Source organism: Nerophis lumbriciformis, linkage group LG07 (assembly GCF_033978685.3).
Source record: "Nerophis lumbriciformis linkage group LG07, RoL_Nlum_v2.1, whole genome shotgun sequence".
In the NCBI taxonomy this organism is placed as follows: Eukaryota; Metazoa; Chordata; class Actinopteri; order Syngnathiformes; family Syngnathidae; genus Nerophis; species Nerophis lumbriciformis.
The window spans coordinates 5480545-5500260 of NC_084554.2; the positions used below are offsets into that span (position 1 = coordinate 5480545).

Below are 19716 nucleotides of genomic sequence, written 5' to 3' on the forward strand. Positions count from 1 at the left end.
GATATGGAGAGGTTGGTATTTTGTCACTAGGGCAATAAGGGATGATTCTTGATAATTCCAGGTAATCAGGGAATTTTCCAAATCGGGACACAAGCTGGCTTGAATGTCCAGGGTGAGCAGAGGGTGTGGATGTTGGAACGGTTCGAATCGAGTGAGAAATGTGGGATATGGAGAGGTTTGTATTTTGTCAGTAGGGCAATAGGGGGGAATTTCCTGATAATTCCAGGTAATCAGGGAATTTTCTAAATCGGGACACATGCTGGCTTGAATGTCCAGGGTGAGCGGAGGGTGTGGATGTTGGAACGGTTCGAATCGGGTGAGAAATGTAGGATATGGAGAGGTTTGTATTTTTTCAGTAGGGCAATAGGGGTCGATTCCTGATAATTCCAGGTAATCAGGGAATTTTCAAAATCAGGACACATGCTGGCTTGAATGTCCAGGGTGAGCGGAGGGTGTGGATGTTGGAACGGTTCGAACCGGGTGAGAAATGTGGGATATGGAGAGGTTTTTATTTTGTCACTAGGGCAATAGGGGGGAATTCCTGATAATTCCAGGTAATCAGGGAATTGTCAAAATCGGGACACATACTGGCTTTAATGTCCAGGGTGAGTGGAGGGTGTGGATGTTGGAACGGTTCGAACCGGGTGAGAAATGTGGGATATGGAGAGGTTTTTATTTTGTCACTAAGGCAATTCCTGATAATTCCAGGTAATCAGGGAATTTTCAAAATCGGTACAAATGCTGGCTTGATTGTCCAGGGTGAGTGGAGGGTGTGGATGTTGGAACGGTTCAAATCGGGTGAGAAATGTAGGATATGAAGAGGTTTGTATTTTGTCAGTAGGGCAATAGGGGGGAATTTCCTGATAATTCCAGGTAATCAGGGAATTTTCTAAATCGGGACACATGCTGGCTTGAATGTCCAGGGTGAGCGGAGGGTGTGGATGTTGGAACGGTTCGAATCGGGTGAGAAATGTAGGATATGGAGAGGTTTGTATTTTTTCAGTAGGGCAATAGGGGTCGATTCCTGATAATTCCAGGTAATCAGGGAATTTTCAAAATCAGGACACATGCTGGCTTGAATGTCCAGGGTGAGCGGAGGGTGTGGATGTTGGAACGGTTCGAACCGGGTGAGAAATGTGGGATATGGAGAGGTTTTTATTTTGTCACTAGGGCAATAGGGGGGAATTCCTGATAATTCCAGGTAATCAGGGAATTGTCAAAATCGGGACACATACTGGCTTTAATGTCCAGGGTGAGTGGAGGGTGTGGATGTTGGAACGGTTCGAACCGGGTGAGAAATGTGGGATATGGAGAGGTTTTTATTTTGTCACTAAGGCAATTCCTGATAATTCCAGGTAATCAGGGAATTTTCAAAATCGGTACAAATGCTGGCTTGATTGTCCAGGGTGAGTGGAGGGTGTGGATGTTGGAACGGTTCAAATCGGGTGAGAAATGTAGGATATGAAGAGGTTTGTATTTTGTCAGTAGGGCAATAGGGGGGAATTCCTGATAATTCCAGGTAATCAGGGAATTTTCAAAATCGGGACACATGCTGGCTTTAATGTCCAGGGTGAGCGGAGGGTGTGAAAGTTGGAACGGTTCGAACCGGGTGAGAAATGTGGGATATAGAGAGGTTTGTATTTTGTCAGCAGGGCGTTAGGGGGGAATTCCTGATAATTCCAGGTAATCAGGGAATTTTTTGAATCGGGACACAAGCTGGCTTGAATGTCCAGGGTGAGCGGAGGGTGTGGATGTTGGAACGGTTCGAATCGGGTGAGAAATGTGGTATATGGAGAGGTTTGTATTTTGTCAGTAGGGCAATAGGGGGGGAATTCTTGATAATTCCAGGTAATCAGGGAATTTTCAAAATCGGGACACATGCTGGCTTGAATGTCCAGGGTGAGCGGAGGGTGTGGATGTTGGAACGGTTCGAATCGGGTGAGAAATGTGGGATATGGAGAGGTTTGTATTTTGTCAGTAGGGCAATAGGGGGGAATTTTTGATAATTCCAGGTAATCAGGGAATTTTCAAAATTGGTACACATGCTGGCTTGAATGTCCAGGGTGAGCGGAGGGTGTGGATGTTGGAACGGTTCGAACCGGGTGAGAAATGTGGGATATGGAGAGGTTTTTATTTTGTCAGTAGGGCAATAGGGGTGAATTCCTGATGATTCCAGGTAATCAGGGAATTTTCCAAATCGGGACACATGCTGGCTTTAATGTCCAGGGTGAGAGGAGGGTGTGGATGTTGGAACGGTTCGAATCGGGTGAGAAATGTGGGATATGGAGAGGTTGGTATTTTGTCACTAGGGCAATAAGGGATGATTCTTGATAATTCCAGGTAATCAGGGAATTTTCCAAATCGGGACACAAGCTGGCTTGAATGTCCAGGGTGAGCAGAGGGTGTGGATGTTGGAACGGTTCGAATCGAGTGAGAAATGTGGGATATGGAGAGGTTTGTATTTTGTCAGTAGGGCAATAGGGGGGAATTTCCTGATAATTCCAGGTAATCAGGGAATTTTCTAAATCGGGACACATGCTGGCTTTAATGTCCAGGGTGAGTGGAAGGTGTGGATGTTGGAACTGTTCGAACCGGGTGAGAAATGTGGGATTTGGAGAGGTTTGTATTTTGTCAGTAGGGTAATAGGGGGGAATTCCTGATGATTCCAGGTAATCAGGGAATTTTCCAAATCGGGACACATGCTGGCTTGAATGTCCAGGGTGAGCGGAGGGTGTGGATGTTGGAACGGTTCGAATCGGGTGAGAAATGTGGTATATGGAGAGGTTTGTATTTTGTCAGTAGGGCAATAGGGGGGAATTCCTGATAATTCCAGGTAATCAGGGAATTTTCCAAATCGGGACACATGCTGGCTTGAATGTCCAGGGTGAGCGGAGGGTGTGGATGTTGGAACGGTTCGAATCGGGTGAGAAATGTGGGATATGGACAGGTGTGTATTTTGTCAGTAGGGCAATAGGGGGGAATTCCAGGTAATCAGGGAATTTTTAAGCTGGTGCGGCACGCGGGTTTTGAATGAATAGCCCTCCCCCGCTACCAAACCCCGCCCACCTCTACCGACGCACAGAGGGGGGTGGGGGCGGGGTTTGGTGGTAGCAGGGGTGTATAATGTAGCCCGGAAGAGTCAGGGCTGCATGGGATTCTGGGTATTTGTTCTGTTGTGTTTATGTTGTGTTAAGGTGCAGATGTTCTCCCGAAATGTGTTTGTCATTCTTGTTTGGTTTTGGTTCAAAGTGTGGCGCATTATTAGTAAGAGTGTTAAAGTTGTTTTATATGACCACCGTCAGTGTAACCTGTGTGGCTGTTGACCAAGTATGCCTTGCTGTTACGTACGTGTGCAAGCAAAAGATGTATATTGTATAACAAGTGTTGGGCTGGCACTCTGTTAGTACAGACTGTAGAGGGCGCCAAATGTTGTACCATCATGGCACGCCCTTGTTATAGCCGTAAGGGTGAAAATCGGTGAATATTAATCCCGGGAGTTTTCTGCGAGAGGCACTGAAATCCGGAAGTCTCACGGGAAAATTGGGGGGTTCAGCAAGTAAGTTGCTGAGCCGCATCAGAGTGATCAAAGAGCCACATACGGCTCCGGAGCCGTAGGTTGCCGACCCCTAAAACATTTTTTTAACTTCTTAAAAGCCTCGTTCTGCTTGCTGCAACTGCGCACACAAAGTGTGAGGAACGCACTCCTGATCTGAGGGAATTGGCAACAATAGTCAACACTTTCTTAATGGAAATGACAATAATATTATAATAATGATAAATAATATTATCTCGCATTAATATCTCTTAGCCACTAATGCGTGGCCAAGAGATATTAATGCGTGGCACGCATTGAATGTCTCTGCTGCATTGGATCAGTCTCCTTTCTTTAACAGGCAAAAGCTTTCTAACCTCACTAATGCCTTGCATCGTCTATATTAGATATATAACAACGGGCAGGTGTGGTTTTGATAAAATGTTGGTTCGGGTGGATGGCGGGTGGATGACGACTTTTGTGATGCGGTTGCGGATGAAATAATTGCCTATCCGCGCATATCTAGTTTCCAGAGCGGCCAGCCTGAAATGTGAGTGTCAGGGACAGACGTGGAAGGAGATTTTTACAACAAAGTTCTAAAGCTTAGTGATATATCACATATATCAGATTGTAGGTGGGTTAATTTTTTTACCCTTCGTGTTTATATTTTGCTGTGTTTGTTGCATTTGATTGTAAAGTATGTGGATGGAGAGGGTTTGTGACGTTCATATGCTGTCAATATTCAGTGTTTTATCGTTCATAGCTAATATTGTAAATCACACATTCTTTATTTTCGTGTACATTCTGGGTGTCTCATTCAGTAACAAAATGTAAAATTCCATTCCGTTTTTTTAAGGCGGTCTGTCATAAAGTTTTTAGCATTCAGACATTATTGTGAGGTTTTGTATTATCCATCCATCCATCTTCCTTCGCTTATCCGAGGTCGGGTCGCGGGAGCAGCAGCCTAAGCAGGGAAGCCCAGCCTTCCCTCTCCCCAGCCACTTCGTCCAGCTCCTCCCGGGGCACCCCGAGGCGTTCCCAGGCCAGCCGGGAGACATAGTCTTCCCAACGTGTCCTGGGTCTTCCCCGCGGCCTCCTACCGGTCGGACGTGCCCTAAACACCTCCCTAGGGAGGCGTTCGGGTGGCATCCTGACCAGATGCCCGAACCACCTCATCTGGCTCCTCTCCATGTGGAGGAGCAGCGGCTTTACTTCGAGCTCCCCCCGGATGGCAGAGCTTCTCACCCTATCTCTTAAGGGAGAGCCCCGCCACCCGGCGGAGGAAACTCATTTCGGCCGCTTGTACCCGTGATCTTGTCCTTTCGGTCATAACCCAAAGCTCATGACCATAGGTGAGGATGGGAACGTAGATCGACCGGTAAATTGAGAGCTTTGCCTTCCGGCTCAGCTCCTTCTTCACCACAACGGATCGATACAGCGTCCGCATTACTGAAGACGCCGCACCGATCCGCCTGTCGATCTCACGATCCACTCTTCCCTCACTCGTGAACAAGACTCCGAGGTACTTGAACTCCTCCACTTGGGGCAAGATCTCCTCCCCAACCCGGAGATGGCACTCCACCCTTTTCCGGACGAGAACCATGGACTCGGACTTGGAGGTGCTGATTCCCACTCGGCTGCGAACCGATCCAGTGAGAGCTGAGGATCCTGGCCAGATGAAGCCATCAGGACCACATCATCTGCAAAAAGCAGAGACCTAATCCTGCAGCCACCAAACCGGATCCCCTCAACGCCTTGACTGCGCCTAGAAATTCTGTCCATAAAAGTTATGAACAGAATCGGTGACAAAGGGCAGCCTTGGCGGAGTCCAACCCTCACTGGAAACGTGTCCGACTTACTGCCGGCAATGCGGACCAAGCTCTGACACTGATCATACAGGGAGCGGACTGCCACAATCAGACAGTCCGATACCCCATACTCTCTGAGCACTCCCCACAGGACTTCCCGAGGGACACGGTCGAATGCCTTCTCCAAGTCCACAAAACACATGTAGACTGGTTGGGCAAACTCCCATGCACCTTCAAGGACCCTGCCGAGAGTATAGAACTGGTCCACAGTTCCTCGACCAGGACGAAAACCACACTGTTCCTCCTGAATCCGAGGTTCGACTATCCGGCGTAGCCTCCTCTCCGGTACACCTGAATAGGCTGAGGAGGCTGAGGAGTGTGATCCCACGATAGTTAGAACACACCCTCCGGTTCCCCTTCTTAAAGAGAGGAACCACCACCCCGGTCTGCCAATCCAGCGGTACCGCCCCAGATGTCCACGCGATGCTGCAGAGTCTTGTCAACCAAGACAGCCCCACAGCATCCAGAGCCTTAAGGAACTCCGGGCGGATCTCATCCACCCCCGGGGCCTTGCCACCGAGGAGCTTTTTAACTACCCCAGCAACCTCAGCCCCAGAAATAGGAGAGCCCACCACAGACTCCCCAGGCACTGCTTCCTCATAGGAAGACGTGTTGGTGGGATTGAGGAGGTCTTCGAAGTATTCCCTCCACCGATCCACAACATCCGCAGTCGAGGTCAGCAGAACACCATCCTCGCCATACACAGGTTTTGTATTAGTGTTCCTAAAAATAGATATACCGGCCCCCAGTTCTCTGGGAATTTGTTCCGCTGCTACCCGAGCCGCACTCGCATCAATCCTTTCTTTCGCACGTTGAGAAGGCAGCGTGTGAACGTGCGTTCTGCCGCAGGGCTGATGAATGCTTGTACTGTTCTATGAAGTCATCCTACCAGTGACACAAGGGGACTATTACCAGTTGTACAATGACTGCGTTATCAAGTTGTTTACTCAGGGCATTCTCCGTGGCTAATGGTTTGTACACTGATTCATGAATCAAGGACATTGCTTTGACTATTTGAAATGTTTGCAGATAGTGAGTTGGCAAAGTACTACTCCAAAATGGCCGAGTCCGCCAAGACCCTCGCAAGTCAACAGGTGGTTACACTTTTGAGACGTTTCGGTCCAAGCTCGGTAGGTTTTGACGATCTTTTGTCTTCCTAAAATCAAGGAGTTCATGCCTTTCTGCGAGATCTACACGGCCGCTTTCAAGAATGACATTGAATACAGCAAGCTGATACGGAGCACCGCAGCTGTCCTCCAAAGCAACAAATACATGCAGGTAATCCCACAATGCCTTTCTGCCTAGTTGTTAGTGATGGGAATTCAGGAAAGCTGGATCTGCCCAAGTTCCAGGACCTCTTCTTTGAACTGTTTTCACGACCTCTTCTTTGAACTCTTTTACGACCTTTTCTTTGAACTGTTTGTAATCAAGGGCGATGGCTGTTTACGACCGCCGGCCCTTAGAAACAGGGAAAGTCCAAATAAAAGAGGAGGCGTACAATCTTCGTGTTGGAACACTGTACAAGAGTACAGGCCAGACGTCTCTCCTCAATTGAGCCAAATTTAATTCTGTCTCTGTTTAATTCCTTGCTTCTTGTTTAATAAATGTCATCAGTGTTTGAACCTGAAAAATGCACTCTCGACCTGATAAATCCAAAAGAGAAACAGATGAGACAATGTTATTGCAAGTATTATCTAGTAGGCTTTGCACGCCGTTGCAATTCCAAGACGTTAGCAGTAGTTTGCAGACCACGGCGTGTTAAAAGAGAGAATAAGCAGATATTAACAGTAAATGAACAAGTAGATTAATAATACATTAAGTTCCAGGACCTCTTCTTTGAACTCTTTAAACGACCTTTTATTTGAACTCTTTTACGACCTTTTCTTTGAACTGTTTGTAATCAAGGGCGATGGCTGTTTACGACCGCCGTCCCTTAGAAACAGGGAAAGTCCAAATAAAAGAGGAGGCGTACAATCTTCGTGTTGGAACACTGTACAAGAGTACAGGCCAGACGTCTCTCCTCAATTGAGCCAAATTTAATTCTGTCTCTGTTTAATTCCTCGCTTCTTGTCTTGTTTAATAGATGTCATCAGTGTTTGAACCTGACGGAATGTGTGAAAAATGCACTCTCGACCTGATAAATCCAAAAGAGAAACAGATGAGACAATGTTATTGCAAGTATTATCTAGTAGGCTTTGCACGCAGTTGCAATTCCAAGACGTTAGCGGTAGTTTGCAGACCACGGCGTGTTAAAAGAGAAAATAAGCGGATATTAACAGTAAATGAACAAGTAGATTAATAATACATTAAGTTCCAGGACCTCTTCTTTGAACTCTTTTCACGACCTCTTCTTTGAACTCTTTTACGACCTTTTCTTTGAACTGTTTGTAATCAAGGGCAATGGCTGTTTACGACCGCCGTCCCTTAGAAACAGGGAAAGTCCAAATAAAAGAGGAGGCGTACAATCTTCGTGTTGGAACACTGTACAAGAGTACAGGCCAGACGTCTCTCCTCAATTGAGCCAAATTGAATTCTGTCTCCGTTTAATTCCTTGCTTCTTGTCTTGTTTAATAGATGTCATCAGTGTTTGAACCTGAAAAATGCACTCTCGACCTGATAAATCCAAAAGAGAAATAGATGAGACAATGTTATTGCAAGTATTATCTAGTAGGCTTTGCACGCCGTTGCAATTCCAAGACGTTAGCAGTAGTTTGCAGACCACGGCGTGTTAAAAGAGAAAATAAGCAGATATTAACAGTAAATGAACAAGTAGATTAATAATACATTAAGTTCCAGGACCTCTTCTTTGAACTGTTTTCACGACCTCTTCTTTGAACTATTTTACGACCTTTTTTTTGAACTGTTTGTAATCAAGGGCGATGGCTGTTTACGACCGCCGTCCCTTAGAAACAGGGAAAGTCCAAATAAAAGAGGAGGCGTACAATCTTCGTGTTGGAACACTGTGCAAGAGTACAGGCCAGACGTCTCTCCTCAATTGAGCCAAATTTAATTCTGTCTCTGTTTAATTCCTTGCTTCTTGTTTAATAGATGTCATCAGTGTTTGAACCTGAAAAATGCACTCTCGACCTGATAAATCCAAAAGAGAAACAGATGAGACAATGTTGTTGCAAGTATTATCTAGTAGGCTTTGCACGCCGTTGCAATTCCAAGACGTTAGCAGTAGTTTGCAGACCACGGCGTGTTAAAAGAGAAAATAAGCAGATATTAACAGTAAATGAACAAGTAGATTAATAATACATTAAGTTCCAGGACCTTTTCTTTGAACTCTTTTACGACCTTTTCTTTGAACTGTTTGTAATCAAGGGCGATGGCTGTTTACGACCGCCGGCCCTTAGAAACAGGTAAAGTCCAAATAAAAGAGGAGGCGTACAATCTTCGTGTTGGAACACTGTACAAGAGTACAGGCCAGACGTCTCTCCTCAATAGAGCCAAATTGAATTCTGTCTCTGTTTAATTCCTTGCTTCTTGTCTTGTTTAATAGATGTCATCAGTGTTTGAACCTGACAGAATGTGTGAAAAATGCACTCTCGACCTGATAAATCCAAAAGAGAAATGAAACAATGTTATTGCAAGTAATATCTAGTAGCCTTTGCACGCCGTTGCAATTCCAAGACGTTACCATACCATACCATACCAACTTTATTTATAAAGCCCTTTAAAGACAAGCACAGTTGAAAAACAAAGGGCTGTACACCACAAAGAAATAGAGGCAAAGGAGAGACTAAAAAATAACATTTAAAAACCAAATATAAATTACCCTAAGAACAGTTTGTTAGATAAAAACAGTTTAAAAATGAAAAACAGTTCAAAAAGTTAAAAGCTAAAAACAGTTCACGTTAGCAGTAGTTTGCAGACCACGGCGTGTTAAAAGAGAAAATAAGCAGATATTAACAGTAAATACATTTTCTACCACTTGTCCTTAATAATGTGTACAAAATAATAGGTGTATAAATGACACAATATGTTACTGACTAGTTAGGAGTCTTTGTTTGTTTACTTACTACTAAAAGACAAGTTGTCTAGTATGTTCACTATTTTATTTAAGGACTAAATTGCAATAATAAACATGTTTCATGTACCCTAAGATTTTTTGTTCAAATAATGCCATTTTTGTGGTCCCCTTTATTTAGAAAAGTACCGAAATAATTTTAGTACCGGTACCAAAATATTGGTATCGTTACAACACTACTCCCTACATGTTTAGTTTTTTTTTCTATTTATTTACTTACTATCTGTTCATATTCTCTTTTATTTTTATGATTATTAATATATTTATTTTTTTGTTATTATTTTGTTTAGTTTTTGTTTTTGTTTTTGCTGTTTTTCTCTTTTTAGGGGGAAACGTGGCATCGTTGGGATACAAACAAAAAATATTATTTTGACATTTGGGGCAGACAATAGTTGTATGATGTATGCAACTATGATGTGATGGAGAGGAATGTCTGATGCTGGATGTCAATAAAAAATAAATACAAATTAAAGCTGCAAGCAGCGATGGACGGGACCGACTTTGACGGCACATAAAATCCAAACCGGAGCAGTAATTAAAACTCTTTGGTCAACTTTTAATCAGAAGGGTTCAATCTCTCTCCTGTGCTAGTTTGAAGCCGACACGACAAACGCGCTCAGAGGAGATAATGTTTGAAAAAAGGTGACCGGTTTTTACAAAACTTTTGTTTTGAAGGGGGAATTGCAAACTTCCTGTTGATTTTTGCTGGGGGTTGTCAATTTATGAATGTAGGTCTAAGTGAGACCTACATAGAGGTATTTTGTTTCATGACTGTAAGACATTCCTACTGGAAGTTACAGGCAGTTTTGTCTGAGTTTTCTTCCTAGGAGCAGTTGTGTCTGTGTTTTCTTCCTAGGGGGCGCTAGAGCGCAATTTTGAGTTTTGGGGTTGCGTTTTTTTATTAGATCGCAATTTTTGTCAGTCCTGATGTGTGTGTCCAGTTTGGTGAGTTTTGAAGCATGCTAAGGTGGTCAAATTACAGCTCAAAGAGGCAAAAGTGACTGTTTTTACTAAACATTTTATTTTGAAGGGGGAATTGCCAACTTCTTGTTGATTTTTGCTGAAGGATGTCAATGCATGAAGTCTAGGTCTAAGTCAGACCTACATAGTCCTTATGCAATGGGACATAAGGACCTATTGAATTTGTAAGGTTTTATTATTCTTTATTCTTTATTCTTCCGCCGCCACATTAAACTGTAATTTGACCCACTTAACATGCTTCAAAACTCACCATATTTGACCCACACATCAGGACCGGCGAAAATTGCCTTTTCTTTAAAAAACCGAACCACAAAACTCAAAATTGCGCTCTAGCGCCCCCTGGGGGGAAAAAAAACTAGACTGCCTGTAACTCCCACTAGGAAGGTCGGAGAGACATGAAACAAAAACCTCTATGTAGGTCTGACTCAGACCTAGATTTTATAACAGTACATTCTCGGGCTAAAATCAACAGGAAGTTGGCAATTCCCTCTTCAAGACAAAAAAGTACTAAAAACAGTCACTTTTGCCTCTTTGAGCTGTATTTTGACCCCCTTAACATGCTTCAAAACTCACCAAACTGAACGCACACATCAGGACTGGCAAAAATTGCGATCTAATAAAAAAACCTAACCCCAAATCTCAAAATTGCGCTCTACCGCAATTTTTTAATAAAATGCAGAAAAAACTGCTCCTCGGAAGAAAAAAATGACAAAACTGCCTGTAACTCCCACTGGGAAGGTCGGAGAGACATGAAACAAAAACCTCTATGTAGGTCTCACTTAGAACTGCATTTCATAAATTGACAACCCCCAGCAAAAATCAACAGGAAGTTTGCTATTCCCCCTTCAAAACCGGTCACCTTTCTTCAAACATTATCTCCTCTGAGCGCGTTTGTTGTTTCGGCTTCAAACTAACACAGGAGAGAGATTGAACCCTTCTGATTGAAAGTTGGCGAAAGAGTTTTGATACCTGCTCTGGTTTTGATTTTATGACCCTTCAAAGAACCGCTGCGCTGATGCTGCTGCGCTGCTGTTTTTTTAAGATGGCTGCTTAAAAGCAGGATGCACCAGCGTACCCACACAATGCAGACTAGGTAGGTACACTAGACAAAAGTATTGGGACACTAAATCCGAAAACTGGACAAAAGTATTGGGACACTTGGGACTACAACTTGACAAAAGTATTGGGACACTTACGACTAAAAGTAGACAACAGTATTGGGAAACTTAGGACTACCACTGGACAAAAGTATTGGGACACTTACACTGGACAAAAGTATTGGGACACTTACACTGGACAAAAGTTTTGGGACACTTGGGACTAAAACTTGACAAAAGTATTGGGACACTTAGGACTAGCACCTGCCAAATACGCGGGCCCGACCAATGCTGCTTGCAGCTTTAATTATTATTAGATGGCAATTTTTGCCAGTCCTGATGTGTGTGTCAAATATGGTGAGTTTTGAAGCATGTTAAGGGGGTCAAATTACAGCTCAAAGAGGCGGCGGAATAATAATAATAAAACACACGAAATACAATAGGGTCCTCTGTCCCAAAGGGACATTGCGGTCCCTAATAAATACAAAACACAACATGACTCGAGAAAATATAACTTAAAGTATGCAAAAGAAAAAGGACTTTTAACCAAGATTGGCGTTCAAAAAACACAAAAAAAACTAATGGCCTCATCTTTGAGGGGCTGATCCAGGTTCTCCTTTTTGTTAGGATCTGCCCTGTTTTGGAAAAAGTCTTAATGAGGGGACGGATGTTGCTACTAGTCTACATGTGAACGTGCAGGTTGTTTGTGGACATTTTTACTTGACCTTTCCGCAGTCTAAAACGTTCAAATCTGTCCAAATTGTTCTCCTTTTCCTGCGGTCATTCATCAAAAAAATTGCTTTTGATTGTTCACTTCAGCTCTCGTTCGCCACCGACCCCTCACTAATATGAATAACAGAAATAAGAATACTTACACAGCCTGTGTTGTCTTTTTTAACCAGCCTCTGACGACTCGGAAAAACGAGCTGGACAAACTACGGAAAGAGATGAAAGAGCGGTGGCAGAGACAACAAAAGAGACTGGTGAGTCTTCCATTAACGCACAATATTGAGAGCCAAATCATGAAGGGAATTGCGTGTGAATGCTGAAGTTGAACTGAAATGCTGACAGAATGTTGTATGAATGTAAGAATAGTTTGACTTTCCAGGAAAACTGGAATTTGGTTTGGAACTTGGGAAAGTGCTAGTTTGAATGTCTAGTCCAGGGGTCGGCAACCTTTACCACTCAAAGAGCCATTTTGACCCGTTTCCACAAATTAAAGAAAACAATGGGAGCCACAAAACTCTTTTGAAATTTAAAATGAAATTAAAGCTGCAAGCAGCATTGGTCAGGCCCGCGTATTTGGCAGGTGCTAGTCCTAAGTGTCCCAATACTTTTGTCTACTTTTAGTCTGAAGTGTCCCAAGACTTTTGTCTAGTGTACCTACCTTGTCTGCATTGTGTGGGCATGTTGGTGCTTCCTGCTTTTGAGCAGCCATCTTAAAAAAACAGCAGCATCAGTGCAGCGGGTCTTTGAAGGGTCATAAAATCAAAACCGGAGCAGGTATTAAAAAGCTGTTCTATACTTTTATACACAAGGGTTCAATCTCTCTCCTGTGTAAGTTTGAAGCCTAAACGACAAACGCGCTCAGAGGAGATAGATTTTGAAGGAAGGTGACCGGTTTTAACAAAAATTTTGTTTTGAAGGGGGAATAGCAAACTTCCTGTTGATTTTTGCTGGGGGTTGTCAATTTATGAAATGTAGGTCTAAGTGAGACCTACATTGAGGTTTTTGTTTAATGTCTCTCCGACCTTCCCAGTGTGAGTTACAGGCAGTTTTGTCTTTTTTTTTCTTCCGAGGAGCAGTTTTTTCTCCGTTTTATTAAAAATTTGCTCTAGAGCGCAATTTTTAAATTTGGGGTTAGGTTTTTTTATTAGATCGCAATTTCTGCTAGTCCTGATGTGTGTGTTAAGTTCGGTGAGTTTTGAAGCATGTTAAGGGGGTCAAATTACAGCTCAAAGAGGCAAAAGTGACTGTTTTTAGTACATTTTTGTCTTGAAGGGGGAATTGCCAACTTCCTGTTGATTTTTGCCCGAGGAAATTAATTAATGAAAAGTAGGGCTAAGTGAGCCCTACATAGAGGTTTTTGTTTCATGTCTCTCCGACCTTCCCAGTGGGAGTTACAGGCAGTTTTGTCATTTTTTTCTTCCGAGGAGCAGTTTTTTCTCCGTTTTATTAAAAAATTGCTCTAGAGCGCAATTTTTAAATTTGGGGTTAGGTTTTTTTATTAGATGGCAATTTCTGCTAGTCCTGATGTGTGTGTTAAGTTCGGTGAGTTTTGAAGCATGTTAAGGGGGTCAAATTACAACTCAAAGAGGCAAAAGTGACTGTTTTTAGTACATTTTTGTCTTGAAGGGGGAATTGCCAACTTCCTGTTGATTTCAGCCCGAGGAAATTAATTAATGAAATGTAGGGCTAAGTGCGCCCTACATAGAGGTTTTTGTTTCATGTCTCTCCGACCTTCCCAGTGGAAGTTACAGGCAGTTTTGTCATTTTTTTCTTCCGAGGAGCAGTTTTTTCTCCGTTTTATTAAAAAATTGCTCTAGAGCGCAATTTTTAAATTTGGGGTTAGGTTTTTTATTAGATCGCAATTTCTGCTAGTCCTGATGTGTGTGTTAAGTTCGGTGAGTTTTGAAGCATGTTAAGGGGGTCAAATTACAACTCAAAGAGGCAAAAGTGACTGTTTTTAGTACATTTTTGTCTTGAAGGGGGAATTGCCAACTTCCTGTTGATTTTTGCCCGAGGAAATTAATTAATGAAAAGTAGGGCTAAGTGAGCCCTACATAGAGGTTTTTGTTTCATGTCTCTCCGACCTTCCCAGTGGGAGTTACAGGCAGTTTTGTCATTGTTTTCTTCCGAGGAGCAGTTTTTTCTCTGTTTTATTAAAAAATTGCTCTAGAGCGCAATTTTTAAATTTGGGGTTAGGTTTTTTTATTAGATCGCAATTTCTGCTAGTCCTGATGTGTGTGTTAAGTTCGGTGAGTTTTGAAGCATGTTAAGGGGGTCAAATTACAACTCAAAGAGGCAAAAGTGACTGTTTTTAGTACATTTTTGTCTTGAAGGGGGAATTGCCAACTTCCTGTTGATTTTTGCCCGAGGAAATTAATTAATGAAAAGTAGGGCTAAGTGAGCCCTACATAGAGGTTTTTGTTTCATGTCTCTCTGACCTTCCCAGTGGGAGTTACAGGCAGTTTTGTCATTTTTTTCTTCCGAGGAGCAGTTTTTTTCTCCGTTTTATTAAAAAATTGCTCTAGAGCGCAATTTTTAAATTTGGGGTTAGGTTTTTTTATTAGATCGCAATTTCTGCTAGTCCTGATGTGTGTGTTAAGTTCGGTGAGTTTTGAAGCATGTTAAGGGGGTCAAATTACAACTCAAAGAGGCAAAAGTGACTGTTTTTAGTACATTTTTGTCTTGAAGGGGGAATTGCCAACTTCCTGTTGATTTTTGCCCGAGGAAATTAATTAATAAAAAGTAGGGCTAAGTGAGCCCTACATAGAGGTTTTTGTTTCATGTCTCTCCGACCTTCCCAGTGGGAGTTACAGGCAGTTTTGTCATTTTTTTCTTCCGAGGAGCAGTTTTTTCTCTGTTTTATTAAAAAATTGCTCTAGAGCGCAATTTTTAAATTTGGTGTTAGGTTTTTTTATTAGATCGCAATTTCTGCTAGTCCTGATGTGTGTGTTAAGTTCGGTGAGTTTTGAAGCATGTGAGGGGGTCAAATTACAACTCAAAGAGGCAAAAGTGACTGTTTTTAGTACATTTTTGTCTTGAAGGGGGAATTGCCAACTTCCTGTTGATTTTTGCCCGAGGAAATTAATTAATGAAAAGTAGGGCTAAGTGAGCCCTACATTGAGGTTTTTGTTTAATGTCTCTCCGACCTTCCCAGTGGGAGTTACAGGCAGTTTTGTCTTTTTTTTTCTTCCGAGGAGCAGTTTTTTCTCCGTTTTATTAAAAAATTGCTCTAGAGCGCAATTTTTAAATTTGGGGTTAGGTTTTTTTATTAGATCGCAATTTCTGCTAGTCCTGATGTGTGTGTTAAGTTCGGTGAGTTTTGAAGCATGTTGAGGGGGTCAAATTACAACTCAAAGAGGCAAAAGTGACTGTTTTTAGTACATTTTTGTCTTGAAGGGGGAATTGCCAACTTCCTGTTGATTTTTGCCCGAGGAAATTAATTAATGAAAAGTAGGGCTAAGTGAGCCCTACATAGAGGTTTTTGTTTCATGTCTCTCCGACCTTTCCAGTGGGAGTTACAGGCAGTTTTGTCATTTTTTTCTTCCGAGGAGCAGTTTTTTCTCCGTTTTATTAAAAAATTGCTCTAGAGCGCAATTTTTAAATTTGGGGTTAGGTTTTTTTTATTAGATCGCAATTTCTGCTAGTCCTGATGTGTGTGTTAAGTTCGGTGAGTTTTGAAGCATGTTGAGGGGGTCAAATTACAGCTCAAAGAGGCAAAAGTGACTGTTTTTAGTACATTTTTGTCTTGAAGGGGGAATTGCCAACTTCCTGTTGATTTTTGCCCGAGGAAATTAATTAATGAAAAGTAGGGCTAAGTGAGCCCTACATAGAGGTTTTTGTTTCATGTCTCTCCGACTTTCCCAGTGGGAGTTACAGGCAGTTTTGTCATTTTTTTCTTCCGAGGAGCAGTTTTTTCTCCGTTTTATTAAAAAATTGCTCTAGAGCGCAATTTTTAAATTTGGGGTTAGGTTTTTTTTATTAGATCGCAATTTCTGCTAGTCCTGATGTGTGTGTTAAGTTCGGTGAGTTTTGAAGCATGTTGAGGGGGTCAAATTACAACTCAAAGAGGCAAAAGTGACTGTTTTTAGTACATTTTTGTCTTGAAGGGGGAATTGCCAACTTCCTGTTGATTTTTGCCCGAGGAAATTAATTAATGAAAAGTAGGGCTAAGTGCGCCCTACATAGAGGTTTTTGTTTCATGTCTCTCCGACCTTCCCAGTGGGAGTTACAGGCAGTTTTGTCATTTTCTTCTTCCGAGGAGCAGTTTTTTCTCCGTTTTATTAAAAAATTGCTCTAGAGCGCAATTTTTAAATTTGGGGTTAGGTTTTTTTATTAGATCGCAATTTCTGCTAGTCCTGATGTGTGTGTTAAGTTCGGTGAGTTTTGAAGCATGTTAAGGGGGTCAAATTACAACTCAAAGAGGCAAAAGTGACTGTTTTTAGTACATTTTTGTCTTGAAGGGGGAATTGCCAACTTCCTGTTGATTTTTGCCCGAGGAAATTAATTAATGAAAAGTAGGGCTAAGTGAGCCCTACATAGAGGTTTTTGTTTCATGTCTCTCCGACCTTCCCAGTGGGAGTTACAGGCAGTTTTGTCATTTTCTTCTTCCGAGGAGCAGTTTTTTCTCCGTTTTATTAAAAAATTGCTCTAGAGCGCAATTTTTAAATGTGGGGTTAGGTTTTTTTATTAGATCGCAATTTCTGCTAGTCCTGATGTGTGTGTTAAGTTCGGTGAGTTTTGAAGCATGTTAAGGGGGTCAAATTACAGCTCAAAGAGGCAAAAGTGACTGTTTTTAGTACATTTTTGTCTTGAAGGGGGAATTGCCAACTTCCTGTTGATTTTTGCCCGAGGAAATTAATTAATGAAAAGTAGGGCTAAGTGAGCCCTACATAGAGGTTTTTGTTTCATGTCTCTACAACATTCGTACTGGGAGTTATAAGCAGTTTTCTTTCTAGGGGGCGCTAGAGCGCAATTTTGAGTTTTGGGGTTCGGTTTTTTTATTAAAAGACAATTTTCGTAATAAATATGGTGAGTTTTGAAGCATGTTAAGTGGGTCAAATTAGTGCTCAAAGAGGCGGCGGAATAATAATAAAACCTTAGAAAAACAATAGGTCCTTATGTCCCATTGCAAAAGGACTCCCGTGGGGATTCCTTTTACAATGGGCCATGCGGGCCCTAATAACACTACATACAAAGTTTTTTGCTTTGTGCTATGTATAAACCAGGGGTAAACCCTCCCGATTTTTCCGGTAGACTCCCGAATTTCAGGGAAACTATTCTCTCGAATGTATGCTGATTTACACCCAAACAACAATAATAAGGGCGTGCCGTGATGTCACTACCTTTAGCGCCCTCTACGGCTTGAACAAACAGCTTGCCAGCCCAGTTACATGTTGTATGAGGCTTCTGCAGACACACATAAGTGAATGCAATGCATACTTGGTTAACAGCCATACAGATCACACTGAGGGTGGCGATATAAACAACTTTAACACTCTTACTAATATGCGCCACACTGTGAACCCACACCAAACAAGAATGACAAACACATTTCGGGAGAACATCCACACCGTAACACTATAGAACAAATACCCAGAATCCCATGCATCCCTAACTCTTCAATAACAATAACAATAACTGGGATTTATATAGCGCTTTTCTAAGTACCCAAAGTCGCTTTACATGTAGAACCCATCAAAGAGTGGAAATAGGGCTTTGGAAAACCAGGAATTCTGGAAAATCCTGGAATTTTTTGGAACTTGAAAAAATGGTCGTTTGAATTTCCAGGATGGTGGAATGTGTTGAAGGTGGAATGATATGAATCGGTTGAAAAATGTGGAAATGGTGAAAGTTTCAAAAATGGCCAATTCATTTTAAATGGAGAAAAATAAAAATAGAATTATGGGAAATCATGGATTTTTTGGGGGGGGAATTGTTGAAGTAGAGCCAAACAGGCTGAATATTTTGAAGTTGGAACAGTTTGAATCAGATGAAAAATGTGGGAGTTGTGGAACTTTGAAGAATGTTCCATTCAATGGGAAATTCCAAAACATTTGGGAATTTCTGGAAAATTAGGAAATTTTTTGAAAATGGTGAAAAAAACAAAAACTTGTATGGTCTGAATGAGTTGAAATGGTTGGTGTTTACATTTTTCAAAACGGTCGAGAAATGTTGAAGTAGTAACATGTTGAATTGAGAAATGGTATTAAGGAATTTCGGGAAAACCGGGAATTTTTCCAGTTCAAAAAACAACTTTGATTTTTGTGTTGATTAAGAGGAATGTTTTGACGGTGGGACGGTTGAAGTGGGTTGAAAAATGTGGAAGTAGTAGTCGCCAGAAAAAAGAGTGGAAATAGGGCTTTGAAAAAAAAGGAATTCTGAAAAATCCTGGAATTTTTTGGAACTTAGAAAAATAGTCGTTTGAATTTCCAGGATGGTGGAATGTGTTGAAGGTGGAATGGTATGAATCGGTTGAAAAATGTGGAAATGGTGAAAGTTTGAAAAATGGCCAATTCATTTTAAATGGAGAAAAATAAAAATACAATTATGGGAAATCATGGATTTTTTTGTGGGGGGAATTGTTGAAGTAGAGCCAAACAAGCTGAATATTTTGAAGTTGGAACAGTTTGAATCAGATGAAAAATGTGGGAGTTGTGGAACTTAGAAGAATGTCCCAATTATTTCAATGGGAATTTCCAAAACTTTTGGGAATTTCCGGAAAAGTAGGAATTTTTTTGAAAATGGTAAAAACAAAAACTTGAATGGTCTGAATGAGTTGAAATGGTTGGTGTTGACATTTTTCAAATCGGTCGAGAAATGTTGAAGTAGTAACATGTTAAATTGAGAAATGGTATTACGAAATTTCGGGAAAACCGGGAATTTTTCCAGTTCAAAGAACAACTTTGTTTTTTGTGTTGATTAAGAGGAATGTTTTGACGGTGGGACGGTTGAAATGGGTTGAAAAATGTGGAAGGAGTAGTCACCAGAAAAAAGAGTGGAAATAGGGCTTTGGAAAACCAGGAATTCTGGAAAATCCTGGAATTTTTTGGAACTTGAAAAAATGGTCGTTTGAATTTCCTGGATGGTGGAATGTGTTGAATGTGGAATGGTATGAATCGGTTGAAAAATGTGGAAATGGTGAAAGTTTGAAAAATGGCCAATTCATTTTAAATGGAGAAAAATAAAAATAGAATTATGGGAAATCATGGTTTTTTTGTGGGGGGAATTGTTGAAGTAGAGCCAAACAAGCTGAATATTCTGAAGTTGGAACAGTTTGAATCAGATGAAAAATGTGGGAGTTGTGGAACTTTGAAGAATGTCCCAATTATTTCAATGGGAATTTCCAAAACTTTTGGGAATTTCCGGAAAAGTAGGAATTTTTTTGAAAATGGTAAAAACAAAAACTTGAATGGTCTGAATGAGTTGAAATGGTTGGTGTTGACATTTTTCAAAACGGTCGAGAAATGTTGAAGTAGTAAC

The 19716-nt window shown here is 41.6% G+C and overlaps 1 protein-coding gene across 3 annotated transcripts in view; it reads left to right on the top strand.

Annotated features, from left to right (window-relative positions):
* Window positions 1-19716, top strand: part of LOC133609884 (rho GTPase-activating protein 29-like) — a 251586-nt gene that overhangs the window by 180664 nt on the left and 51206 nt on the right. For all 3 annotated transcript variants that reach the window (XM_061965910.1, XM_072913447.1, XM_061965912.2), the window contains 3 exons: window positions 6430-6494; window positions 6568-6678; window positions 12411-12491. In XM_061965910.1, coding sequence (XP_061821894.1) covers window positions 6430-6494; window positions 6568-6678; window positions 12411-12491 — 257 coding nt within the window. The remainder of the gene's footprint in view (window positions 1-6429; window positions 6495-6567; window positions 6679-12410; window positions 12492-19716) is intronic.